The 14202-nt window shown below is 40.2% G+C and overlaps 1 protein-coding gene across 6 annotated transcripts in view; it reads right to left on the reverse strand.

Moving 5' to 3' along the window:
- CLASP2 (cytoplasmic linker associated protein 2) overlaps positions 1-14202 on the reverse strand; it is a 215516-nt gene that overhangs the window by 53104 nt on the left and 148210 nt on the right. For all 6 annotated transcript variants that reach the window (XM_062215855.1, XM_062215821.1, XM_062215831.1 and 3 more), the window contains 2 exons: positions 11972-12216; positions 7953-8016 (listed from right to left, as the gene is read on the reverse strand). In XM_062215855.1, the coding sequence (XP_062071839.1) occupies positions 7953-8016; positions 11972-12216 (309 nt within the window). The remainder of the gene's footprint in view (positions 1-7952; positions 8017-11971; positions 12217-14202) is intronic.

Below are 14202 nucleotides of genomic sequence, written 5' to 3' on the forward strand. Positions count from 1 at the left end.
CACAGGATGCCAGTGGATCTAAGAATTTTCGCTGTCACTCTGCCTTTCAAATAAATCAATCAATCTTAAAAACATCAAATAAAAAAGAATCACCACAGTGGGTTAAGTTGTTTGGGATGCATCCAATCCACACAGGAGTTCCTGGTTTATGTCCTGGGTACCCTGTGTGTCAAATCTAGCTTCCTGCTAATGCATGCCCTGGGAAGCAGGAGGTGATGGTTCAAGCACCTGGGTCCCTGCCACCCACATGGGAAACCTGAATGAAATTCTGGGCTGCTGGTTTTGCCTGGCCCAGCCCTGGCTATTGCAGGCATTTGGAGAATGAAAACAGAGGATGGAAGATCTTTGTCTCTCTCTCCCTCTGCTTCTGTGTCTTTGCCTTTCAAATAAAAATAAATAAATAAATAAATAAATAAATAAATAAATAAAACATTTAAAAAACGAATCACTGTTCCATAACCTTCTGTTTGCTTTTATGGAATGCTACTAACAGTAAATTAGAAAGTTCACATGGAGAAGCAGGGGCTATATTTTTAGTAATTGTGAAACTTAGGAATGATTTTTTAAAAATTCAGTGCACATATTATTCAATCGAATCAATTTATAACCTTACATATCTCAGCATTATAATTTTTGGGAAAACAATTAGATTTTTGGGCAACTACAGTTAAGGCAGACTTTTCCTAAACTCACTTGTATCTTAGGTGTGCCAGTCATCAAATACAGAACAGAAGAACATAATCAAATTAGATTAATTAGTAGATTAAAAAGCACATCTCCAAACAGAATGACAGTTTGCATAACTGCAAATAGCATTTCGTGGATTGCAAAGGGTCCAACACTGCATGAGCTCTTCAGGAGAGAAAATAGAGAAAAAGGGTTAATTTCACAGTCATGCAGTAAAGTTAGGTTTCCAACAAATATTGAACCAACTTACTCTCTATTGAGAGTTCCAACACAGGGGACGGCATGCAAAAAGAAAAAAAGAAAAAAAAGAAAAACACACAAATTAGTCGCCATCAATGCAAAGTTCCTGTATGGAAGAAAAACACTTAGAAATAGAAAATAAAAGTGACAAATGTTTTTTAAGGTTTTATGATAAACTCAAAACAGTTTTTAAAACAAGAGTTAAATGAATAGAATGGGAAAAGAGCATACGATGATATTCCTGTGTTTCCCTTTCACCTCCTCGCCAAGGAAACTGAAGAACTGAAAATGAAAGCTCTTCTCCAGAGCCTACTATCCGTAAGGCTCCACTTTGGAAAGGACCTGAGATTCCAGACACTCAGTTCCATTTCTGCACAGTGCAACATCTGGTTCCCAACAGCACCTGGAGCCGCTTCACCTGTTCTTTCCCTGTCTTTCCCTTCCCCTCAGACGCTATACTTCACAACTTAAATGGTTTCTCTGAGGATTTGGAACAATTACTATCATTTGGAGGTAAAAAGTAACTGGCTGCACCACAACTTTTTAGTTTCTTCAGGTAAGATGTGTGTTACGGTCTCCTGACGCAAGGACCATGGAGGCTGAGCTCCTAGGTGGTTTGTCTACAGCCACAGACTAAGTAGGATTACAAAGACCATGAAACGTCAATTTAAAGCACAAGGGTCAGTGAAGGAGGCTCTGTTTAAAGAGTTCCTTCAGAGTCAACGCAGCAATGACACCGGACAGCTTTTGGCATTGGACAGGCTTATATTTGACAGGCAAAAATGGGCCCAGAGGAGTAAAAAAAAAAAAATCTGCCCTGACCCTCTCAATTTTTAAAGCATTTAAGATACACAGTGCTCGGTATGTTCTAAGAACCTCACGGGTATTAACCAATTTAATCATCACCATTATCGTACGAGGTGCGTATTCTTATTAGCTGTTTTACAGATTAAGAACCAAATCATACATTGGCTGGCGCTGTGGCTCAACAGGCTAATCCTCCGCCTTGCGACGCTGGCACACCGGGTTCTAGTCCCGGTTGGGGCGCCGGATTCTGTCCTGGTTGCCCCTCTTCCAGGCCAGCTCTCTGCTATGGCCCGGGAGTGCAGTGGAGGATGGCCCAAGTGCTTGGGCCCTGCACCCCACGGGAGACCAGGAGAAGCACCTGGCTCCTGCCATCGGATCAGCGCGGTGCGCCAGCTGCAGTGTGCCAGCCGCGGCGGTCATTGAAGGGTGAACCAATGGCAAAAAGGAAGACCTTTCTCTCTGTCTCTCTCTTTCTCACTGTCCACTCTGCCTGTCAAAAATTTAAAAAAAAAAAAAAAAAAAAAAAAAAAAGAACCAAATCATACACTGTTAAGAAGTACTGGAGACAGAATTTGAATCCAAGTTATCTGGCTCAACTATTTCATACTTGGTCTTACTATGTTGTGCTGCCTCTCTAATGAAAACACTGAAAGACTGGCACCGTGGCTCACTAGGCTAATCCTCCGTCTTGTGGCGCCAGCACACCGGGTTCTAGTCCCGGTCGGGGCGCCAGATTCTATCCTGGTTGCCCCTCTTCCAGGCCAGCTCTCTGCTATGGCCCGGGAAGGCAGTGGAGGATGGCCCAAGTCCTTGAGCCCTGCACCCGCGTGGGAGACCAGGAGAAGCACCTGGCTCCTGGCTTCGGATCAGCAAGATGCGCCGGCCGCAGCGGCCATTGGAGAGTGAACCAATGGCAAAAAGGAAGACCTTTCTCTCTCTGTCTCTCTCTCACTATCCACTCTACCTGTCAAAAAAAAAAAAAAAAAAAAAGACTTTAAATTATATACTGCTGCTGTGTAGTCTAAAATTACTGTCATATCATGGTTAGATCACTTATTGCTACAGTGGTACAGCTGGCCATCTATAGTTGATGACTCAGATTCAACCAATCTTGGATAAAAAATATTCATAAAAAATTGTATATGTACTAAAAATGTAGACTTATTTTTCTTGTCATTATTCCCTAAAAATACAGTGTAACAACTATCTATACAGCTTGTACATTGCATTAGGTATTATAAGTAATGAAGAGGTGATTCAGTGACTGTGGAGGGGTCTGGGTAGGTTATATACAAACAGAAGGCACTTGAGCACCAGTGACTGTGCTGCTCTTGCTGTGATACTGAGGAACAACCATTTACCAAGCAAAAGTCTTGCTTATCAAGTTGTAGACACCAAGTAACTGCAGCTTGCAAGCTATATTATCAATCATATTATCCCACTCCAGAAAAGGTCTAGCATCACTTCAACTGTATTCACAAAGAGTCTTCTTCCAGCCTTTCTTTTATGGATGGCTTACTGTATGCTACAGCATGTCAGATACTTTCAGAATCAAGGAAGTCAGCTACCATCCCAAAGTTATAAACACGGAGAATGAGATGCTGACTTCAGTCTCAAAGGACATGGGAAAACCACCCAACCAGCGCTCACAGTACGGGTGTCTCCCAAACACAAAGGTAGCTTCTAGGGGCAAGGCTTCATCTAGTTTTCATCCTGTGAGCTTTCAGGGCAGTTGCTGTTACAGAAAAGCCATTCCAATTCCAAGCAGAGATCTAACCCAGGCTTGAAGACGTGCTATCGGAGCTCAGGCCCAAGGAAGCTAGGCTGAGAAAGGGAGGTGTCCTGGATACCACACTTCAAGGCTTATAGGAAAAAGTGCCCAGACCAGTTGGGGCAGGGTTGAAAGTGAGGAGGGAGGATCATGCAGAAACAACGGGCTTTGTCTGGGCATTTCCATGAGGGCAACGAGTAAACTGACTTTTCAAGCATGCAAGTTGGGTGAAGAACTGAGGGATGTGAGGTGTGGAGGGAAAGCGACAGGCCAAGCAGACTGTGCCCTGGTTTCACAGTGAGAATGGGGACATTCAGAAGACTGAGTCAATGGATAATGCCAAAATTCCCCACTTGAGCAACCAAAGGAGAAGGGAATCATCTAATGAGTAAAAGCAATGAAGAGTAGTTTTGAGGCTGAAAATAACTAACTGGCCAGTGATTATTTAACTAAGTATAGGAGAAAACCATGGTTTGGAAATACACATTTGGGAGCTATTAGGATAAAACGTGCAACTGGAGCTTCAGAAAAAGATGGAGTGAAAGAAGAGGCGTAGGGCAAGACACAACACTAACATCAGGATAACAAGCAGAGAAATCCGAGTTAGAAGTGAAAGACATGGTGTAAGGGAATACCACCAGCGCACGCTTCCTTGTCTACCACAGCACACTCCTCAACACGAGAAGAGACACACTGGTAAATTCACAGTGAGAAGTCAGCAAAACAGAATTTACCAAACATTCCCAGACAATCAAGCAGGAGAGGAATGGCTGATGTTAAGCTTGCTGGCTGGAGGCAGAACACGGGCATCCTACTTGACGGTTTATACTTTCCTGGTCAGCTGAGCATCTAGGAAGTGCTGGGGCAGGAGATGGGGGGAGGCAAACATGGATGGGAGTTTTGAGAGAATATTTTCAACATTTGGATGGGGGACAAAAGAGAAAACTGAAAGTAAGAGGAGCATTGGGCAAGCCTGAGCTCTTAGACAAAGCACAGATTGGAGTGGAGACTGGCAGGTAGACGCCGTGTCGTGTGACCCCACCACTCTTTCCCTTGGACACTCCCACACTTCAACTCATGGCATGAGCTGCCAGAGTCCAGGTTCCTGAACATGTTTCTATTTCGTGTCAATGACAGAGTCCATCATATAGAGTAGTGGTCAGCAGACTATGGCTTGCAAGCTAAGAATGGTTTTGACAATTTTAAACATCTTAAATTTTATAAATTAAAAAATAACCAAGACTAGTGACACATGAAAATTACATAGACATTCAAATTAAATTTTTCTTGCAACAAAATCAGTCATTTTTGTACTGATTGTCCACTCTGGATGCTTTTGTGCTGTAACAACAGAGTTAAGTAGTCAGAAGAGAGAGACCACTAGCCTGCAAAGCCATAAATATTACAGAATACAATGGCTGACCCCTGATGTAAGACAGAATTGCTTGTGAAAAGAAAAGACAAGAGAAGCACATATCAAGAGTCGTGTGATCCTGAAGATGACTTGCTGGTACCTTATAAAGATACATTAAGTAAGGAGAAGCATATCTGTCATTTTAATATCAGGATATAATGCAAAACTCAAATCAAATCTTGGCATTTTAAACTCAGCATAGTGTGGTAACATGTCCAGTATATTCTTAACTAATTACAATATTGACAGAATCTCTGATGGAGTCAGCAAATAAAAACCAAATGAAACAAACAGGAATTTTCAGTTACATTTATCTTGACTGAACTGACCAAAAAACCAAAAATCAAAACATACCAATAAAACCAGAAGGGTCAATAAAAATTTTATGTTGTTGCCGGCGCCACGGCTCACTAGGCTAATCCTCCGCCTTGCAGCGCCGGCACACCAGGTTCTAGTCCCGGTTGGGGCACCGATCCTGTCCCGGTTGCCCCTCTTCCAGGCCAGCTCTCTGCTGTGGCCAGGGAGTGCAGTGGAGGATGGCCCAAGTGCTTGGGCCCTGCACCCCATGGGAGACCAGGAGAAGCACCTGGCTCCTGCCATCGGAACAGCGTGGTGCGCCGGCCGCAGCGCGCCTACTCTGGTAGCCATTGGAGGGTGAACCAACGGCAAAAAGGAAGACCTTTCTCTCTGTCTCTCTCTCTCACTGTCTACTCTGCCTGTCCAAAAAAAAAATAATAATAAATAAAAAATAAAAAATGATTGGCCTCCCTAATGGATGTAGGAAACCAGATATACTGCTCCCTAAAATTGAATCAGGAAGATGACTTTTTGGGTTTACTTCTTAGGGTTTTATAACAACATAATTTTTTTTTTTTTTTTTTTTTGGACAGGCAGAGTGGACAGTGAGAGAGAGAGACAGAGAGAAAGGTCTTCCTTTTTGCTGCTGATTCACCCTCCAATGGCCGCTGTGGCCGGCACATCTTGCTGATCTGATGGCAGGAGCCAGGTGCTTATCCTGGTCTCCCACGCGGGTGCAGGGCTCAAGCACTTGGGCCATCCTCCACTGCACTCCCTGGCCACAGCAGAGAGCTGGCCTGGAAGAGGGGCAACCGGGACAGGATCGGTGCCCCGACCGGGACTAGAACCCGGTGTGCTGGCACCGCAAGGTGGAGGATTAGCCTAGTGAGCCGCGGCGCCAGCGGAGGCCAATCATTTGCCCTCAGTTCAGTTCCTTTACCAATGTCAAATTTAGCTTCCTATTTAATGTTTTAAAAAATGCTTCTCTTTACCACTGCATAGATCCCACAATCAATTAAACTGCATTTCTGTCCTAACAAAAGGTCAGAAATGATGATTTCCAGAAGTAATCTGACTGCGGTCTAATACCTTCTACTAGGAAAGCTGTATCACTGAAGATGATTAATAACTCTATTTTTCAAAGCCAAATAGACTATTAATAAAAATGACATTTAATAATACAGCCTGAGAAGATAAGTGTCTTATTTTTGACCTATATTGCCAACTAAAAATATCCAAAATTAGTTTATTCAGAATTTACAGAAATTCTGCAAAGCAAGATCTACAGTTGTAACTGATGATAGGAATTTCAATAGAAGTGATAAAGTTAACTATATATTGAACCTGAAACAAGCTGGTTACCAAATGTATTTTCATCTTTGTCTTTTTTTTTTTTTTTTTTGGACAGGCAGAGTGGACAGTGAGAGTGAGAGAGAGAGAGAGAGACAGAGACAGAGACAGAGAGAAAGGTCTTCCTTTTGCCGTTGGTTCACCCTCCAATGGCCGCCGCGGTAGGCGCGCTGCGGCCGGCATACCGCGCTGATCCGATGGCAGGAGCCAGGTGTTTATCCTGGTCTCCCATGGGGTGCAGGGCCAAGGACTTGGGCCATCCTCCACTGCACTCCCTGGCCACAGCAGAGAGCTGGCCTGGAAGAGGGTCAGCATCTTTGTCTTTTAATGGGATCTTTCATTCTTAGATAAGATAAATGCATATTCTGACATAGGATAACCTTTGGAAAACACTTTTTTAAAGTATAAGCAATTTATTTAAGTAATTAAGTCTACACCCCACTGAATTTAAATCTTTAGCTGGATTTCAGTTTATGCATAAGATGGGATTTTAAATAATGTTGTAAGTAATGAAAATACTGAAAATAGAAAAAAATGAGGACATGATATGTATAACAGTAAGTGAAGACAATAAAAAAAAATGAGGTGAAATTCGTTAATATTTTTCTTATAATTTCCTTGCCACATCCCCCTCTCTTAGGTTAGAAATTCTTCTGTAGACACCTGGTGTCCTAAAGGAAGATACCTGAGAAAGTTTTACCATTGTCAAGCATATTGCTGGAAAGAGAATAGGTGAGTACCTTTCTGTAACAGTACTAAGTATCAAGGTAAACCAAAATTTCACAATACACATGCAGATTACCCATTAGCACGCAATCGAACACATCTTAACATTAAAATTGAATAAATATCTGAACAATTTTACTGAGTATTTTATTGCATGAAGCTTTTCCTTTTTCATATTCCTACCAAACTATGGCTACAGTCATTTTCTGGGCTTTTGTGTTACTTAATGGTCATTTTTTTCTACAAGACTCTTCTTTCAGGATAATATATTTAAATGATCATTTGTAACAATCAGGAACCAAATAAGATGTCAGAAACTTCTTTCAACTTACCCCGATTATGTCCTTCAAATAGTAAAATATCATTAGTAACAAAATACACCAATCTTTACTAAATTACATAAGAACCGTGCTTGTAATTGCACCTTCCAGTTTCAGTCTTAGTCAATCTTTTATTTGAAAAACACAAATGGTTACTGCAATTTTGAAATTATGTATGACACCACTCAATTTTAATTTTTTAAAAGAATGCTGTGATTTCAATTATGTTCCAAAATATTATGAAAATTTTTTACAGTATTCTGCTATTTTAATTTTTTTTGGAAGAGTAACATACAACGACATCCTATAGGAATAAATAATCTTAAATACTAAAACATACCTTGCCATGAGGATCAGCAAACATTCTTGTGAAAATTTCACATAATCTTTTCAGTTCAACTCGGCTGCCAAAATAATAAAGTGGCTGATTAATATCTTGCTGTAGAAAGAAGTCATTCAAAAGTAACCTTGCTTATATATAATTAAATTTCTTAACAAAAACAGGTTTTTAAAAAACCCTCGCAATTGAGAGATTTTGGATTTACTAGTCAAGGCTAAATAACGTTACAAAATGCAACAATTCTGCTATAACCAACATTATCTTAGCAACTGACAGTTATGAAAAGAAATATAATTATCAACTTGCAATGAATCAGGGACCTAAATCTAAGACACAAAACCACCAAATTAGTAGAGGAAAATATGGGGGAAACACTGTAAGGCACTGGTGTAGGTACAGATGTCTTGGATAAGACCTTAGCAGTGCAGACAGACAAAAACAGACAAATGGGATTACATCAAGCTAAGGACAGCAAAGCAAACACTCAACAAAGCAGAGAGGCAACTGGCAGAATGGGGAAAATATTTTCAAAAAATTATACATTTTTTTCTATAGATTTTTTTTCTGACAGGCAGAGTTAGACAGTGAGAGAAAGAGAGACAGAGAGAAAGGTCTTCCTTTTTCCGTTGGTTCACCCCCCAAGTGGCCGCTATGGCTGATGTGTTGCAGCCAGCACGCTGCGCTGATCTGAAGCCAGGAGCCGGGTGCTTCTCCTGGTCTCCCATGCGGGTGCAGAGCCCAAGGACCTGGGCCATCCTCTACTGCCTTCCTGGGCCACAGCAGAGAGCTGGACTGGAAGAGGGGCAATCGAGACAGAATCCGGCACCCCAACCGGGATGCTGGCACCGCAGGTGGAGGATTAGCCTAGTGAGCCACAGCACCAGCCTTCAAATTATACATTTGATAAAGGATTAATATCCAGGATATATAATGAGCTCAAGAAACTCAACAACAAGAAAACAAAGAATATAGTTAAGAAATGGGCTAGGGTTGTGTTGTGGCGTAGCAGATAAAGCCAACACCTGTGACACCAGCATCTCATAAGGGTGCTGGTTTGCATCCTGGCTGCTCATCCCACCCCTCCACCTCTCCCTCTCTTTCTGTAAACTCTTTAAAATAAATAAATAAATCTTTAAAAAAAAAAGGCAAAGAAATGGACTAAGAATATGAGCAGACATTGTTCAAAGGATGAAATACAAACAGCCAACAGACACATGAAAAGATGCTTGGGATCACTAGCCATCAGGGAAAAGCAAATAAAAACCACAATAAGGTCTCACCTCACCCCATTTAGAATGGCCATCAGCCAAAAAATCAAATAATTACAAATGCTAGTGAGGATGTAGGGGAAAAGGTACCCTAATCCACTGCTGGTGGGAATATAAACCATTACAACCATTATGAAGACAGTACGGGGAATCCTCAGAAATCTGAAAACAGATCAAACCCTATGACCACTCCACTCCTGGAAATTCACCCAAAGGATATGAAATCAGCATATAAAAGAGTTATCTGTACCCTCATGCTTATAGCAACTCAACTTACAATAGCTAAGAAGGAATCAAAGCAGATGTCCATCAACTGATGACTGGATAAAGAAATTATGATCTATACATATATGATGGAACACTACTCAGCTATAAAAAAATGAAATCCTGTCTTTCACAACAACATGGATGCAACTGGAGACCACGATGCTTAATGAAATAAGCCAGTTCCAAAAAGACAAATATGGTTTCTCTGATTTGTGGTAACTAATGAGCAAAACTGACATTTTGAGATTTGATAGCACTTCTCTATACTCCTGAGGAACAGTGATTTTTCTACTTACTACTTGATCAGTTTATTTAGTGGAGGGTTAAGCCTGTGACTATAAAAAAACTGAAAGCATGACATCGTAAAAACTGAAAGAAAAAGAGGAAAAGTGGGCCAGCGCTGTGGAGCAGCGGGTTAAAACCCTGGCCTGAAGCACCAGCATCCCATATGGGTGCCGATTTTAGTTTCAGCTGCTCCTCTTCTGATCCAGCTCTCTGCTATGGCCTTGGAAAGCAGTAGAAGATGGCCCAAGTCCTTGGGCCCCTGCACCCGCATGGGAGACCCAGAAGAAGCTCCTGGCTTCAGATTGGCGAAGTTCTGGCCATTGTGGCCATTTGGGGAGTGCACCAGCAGACGGAAGACCTCTCTCTCTCTCTGTCTCTACTTCTTTCTGTAACTCTGTCTTTCAAATAGATAAAATAAATCTTTAAAAAAAAGAAAAATAAGAAGGAAGGAAGGTGGCATTGAGGGTAGGGTGGGAAATATTATGCTTTTTTTTTTTTTTTTTTGACAGACAGAGTGGACAGTGAGAGAGAGAGAGAGAGAAAGAGAGAAAGGTCTTCGCTGCGGCAGGCGCATTGCGCTGATCCGAAGCCAGGAGGCAGGTGTTTCTCCTGGTCTCCCATGCGGATGCAGGGCCCAAGCACTTGGGCCATCCTCCACTGCACTCTTGGGCTATAGCAGAGAGCTGGCTTGGAAGAGGGGCAACTGGGACAGAATCCGGTGCCCCAACCGGGACTAGAAGCCGGTGTGCTGGCGCCACTAGGCGGAGGATTAGCCTACTGAGTTGCGGCACTGGCCAATATTATGCTCTTAAAACTGTATGTATGAAACACATGTAATCTGTTCCTTTTTTATAAATAAAAAAAGAAACAATTATATTTCATCAATGAAGCATGCTGGGAAATTATACATAAGACATTACCAGCAAATGAATCTTATCCTGAAATTTTGCTACTTAGGAGCTAAAACCTTTCTAAACTACGCCTACTCCCTCGCTATTGAAAATGATATACTAGATCTAACATAAACGTAATCTTGATGGGGCTGGGGATAATAGTATAATGATTTAGGTGCTGTGACTCATGAAGTATGACAGGTATACATGAAAATACACTGGGTACTGTACAAATATTTATTAAATTATATAGATCTAATACTTTCAAAAATAAATATACATCAAACCCCGATTTCACAGGTTGCCAAGTAACATCTAATCCTACGAAATATCTGATGTTAGATTCTTAAAGGGGTCAAATACACAGGTTTAAAAGATTACATAGACAAGAACAATGAAGGATGCAGAAGAAAAAAGCAAGTTAAAGCCATTTGGAATGGAAATAATATCAGACTCAAAAATCAAAACAATTTCTGTCCTTAGAGAAATTCACTCCAATTTCTCCTCATATTTTGCTACAATTTACACATTAAAGGATCACTAAGAATATGCCTTCATTTCTGAATAAGCATAAACACTCCTTCCTTTCAATGGAACACTTAACCCATCAGAAATAAATTGTAATAAACTTGTCAGCTTTAATAGCATGTACATTTTAGTATTCTAAAATCAATAGTATTTTATTTAAAAGGATACTTTTGTGGATAAAAGTATTTTTTTTTTTTTTACAGGCAGAGTGGACAGTGAGAGAGAGACAGAGAGAAAGGTCTTCCTTTTGCCGTTGGTTCACCCTCCAATGGCCGCCGCGGTAGGCGCGCTGCGGCCGGTGCAGCGCGCTGATTCCGATGGCAGGAGCCAGGTGCTTATCCTGGTCTCCCATGGGGTGCAGGGCCCAAGGACCTGGGCCAAATTCCACTGCACTCCCTGGCCACAGCAGAGAGCTGGCCTGGAAGAGGGGCAACCGGGACAGGATCGGTGCCCCGACCGGGACTAGAACCTGGTGTGCTGGCGCCGCAAGGCGGAGGATTAGCCTAGTGAGCCACGGCACCGGCCGGATAAAAGTATTCTTTTAAAATGTTTCAAAAAATACAAGTGAAATAAAAAAAATGTTTAGTAAAATACAGCATAGATGGTCCTACATAGATGGTCCTACAGGACTGAGGCTTGGGAAAAATACTTTGATGCAACCTTCTGAATTCAAGACAAATCTGCTTCTGTCTTAGTGTCTCCAAAGTATTACAGAAACAAAGCCAAGCTAAAAAATGCTAGCCTGACAGGACAATCATTCTAAGACAACACATCTCACCTTAAGGTTCTCTGATTTTTTAACAAGTTCTGCAGACCCAGGAGTCCTTCCTTCCTTTCTGACCAATTGGAACTAGCACACCTATTAAGGACTTCTGCGACATCTTCCGTCTGCCTCATATATGTAGGAATACTACCATTTCGAGAACTATACGAGCGTTCTGAACAAGCACTAGACGCATCGCTGTTCGCATCGTCGTCAGAATGCATCCCGTATGATTCATATCTTCTTCGAGCAGGCTTTTTCTGTTGTACATAAAGAATCGCATTAGCAGTAGCTAAGAACAGACTAGTATATTGCAACATCTACTCACCACAAAACAACTGGTTTTTGTTTTCAAATCAATGCAAAGCATGCTGCTAATCATTATAATAATAATAAATGTCAATATTTAGTTATTCTTCAGAAAAAATGTTTTGAAAAGTTAGTAGAAGATGAACTATTATTTAACTATGAGAAGTAGCAGAAACAGATTATGACTACACAGAAGTTAAGCTATGTTCCTTTTCATGGAAAACCAAGTAAATGAACAGAAACTACAGGAGGGTATTTGAAAAGTCCATTAAAAAATACAAAAGTCTGCCTTATGGCTTTAATAGCCATATTCATTCTCAAAACAACAACAAAAGGAATTAAAAGATAACACACATTTCTCATAAGCTTTCTGAAGACTCTGGGTGAGAAGCAAACATTACCTTCTTAATGGAGTAGTACAATGGATAATAAAAATGCATTTTCTCCCCTACAAAGAGTTCTATTATCCTCTTATCCTCTCTACCTCCAGTTTGCTACCTTCCTTTCAAATCCACTATACCTCTCTTGCTAACCTTCCTTCCCTTGTACCCAACCCACATGTCTCCTAGAGGACTAAAACACAAAGAATGATGAGAAACTGCTTTGTTTACTGTTATTTTTAGACACTTATTTATAGGGGAGAGCTTCACACTTCTCTCAATGTGTATACAAAGGTGCTTCAAAAAGTTTGTGGAAAACAGAATTAAAAGACAAGTTTATTTTGATGATAAAAACTTTGAAATCCATGCATTATTTTTCATAATATACATTTTCTACAAACTTTTTTGAAGACCTTTTGTACATCACTGATAGCACTAAATATGAGAAAGCAAAGATTCCTGCTATTTCTTTACATGTTAACACTTAATATATATAACTGCCAATTATACTTTGTATATTAAAAGTGAAATGAGAAGATAAATAGCTTATTTAAGATTTCCTTGAAAGGGTTAGAATCAAATCTTTATGTAATCTAATATATGAATTTTGGTTGATAAGTGGTAATGATAATTCTATTAAACATTTTTGTCACAACAGTTTAAAATATTTCCTAGTGGCTGTAAGTTCTCCAAAGTCTAAAATCTAAAAGGAACGTGACTTAAACTGAACTCAAAAGAGTTTATAATGACATTTCCATCACTAAATGACTCATATTGATTTAGAAATATCAACATAATTTAGAATGGCATTACTGTGATATTTTCCTGTATTGGGTTCCAGGACAAATTTCACAGACATTAGTGTGAATTTCCTCATCTCATTTTGCATTAAGTAGTCAGGGTGAAAGAATTAGCACTCTCCTAATACACTCTATTCAAGTGGCATCTCGCTCTTCATAATCTTAATTATAGAAAAATAGATGTAAGTCTAAGGGATTTATTACTTCCACTTTAATTTTTTATAGAAGACCATCTGTTAAATTGATGAAGCAAAAAAAAAAAGTTACGGTATCATAAGATGTCAGAAAATAGTGATGTCTATACCTTAGTCCGTATGTCTCCTAAGAGCTGAGAGCAGTAAATTTTTAAAGAGAAAAATTGAAAATAATGAAGAACATTTTGCTAAATAGCACAGTGAAGTAGGCATTAACAATGCCAATGATCAGAAACATTAAGTTTTTAACATATAGATACAAAAGAACTGCTTATTAGCAGGCTACATCTTTAATCTTGTCAGTATCCTTTAATTCAAAGAGAAATATCTAGGCTATAAAAATAGATAATTTTCCCAAAGAAACTCAAAGGTTCTTCCTAACTGGATCATTCTTGACAATTCCAAAGTTAATTAATCTTACTGCTATGATCTTCCTCAGGTCCAAACTAGGCTTAATAGTTAGAACGTATTTCCCTAAAAATTGACAGTTGTAAATGGAGTATCTGTGCTATGCACATAATGGAAGCAGACAGAATTATTGGGATTCAGATTTTAGACTTGGG

The sequence above is a fragment of the Lepus europaeus genome, chromosome 2, assembly GCF_033115175.1.
Source record: "Lepus europaeus isolate LE1 chromosome 2, mLepTim1.pri, whole genome shotgun sequence".
NCBI lineage: Eukaryota > Metazoa > Chordata > Mammalia > Lagomorpha > Leporidae > Lepus > Lepus europaeus.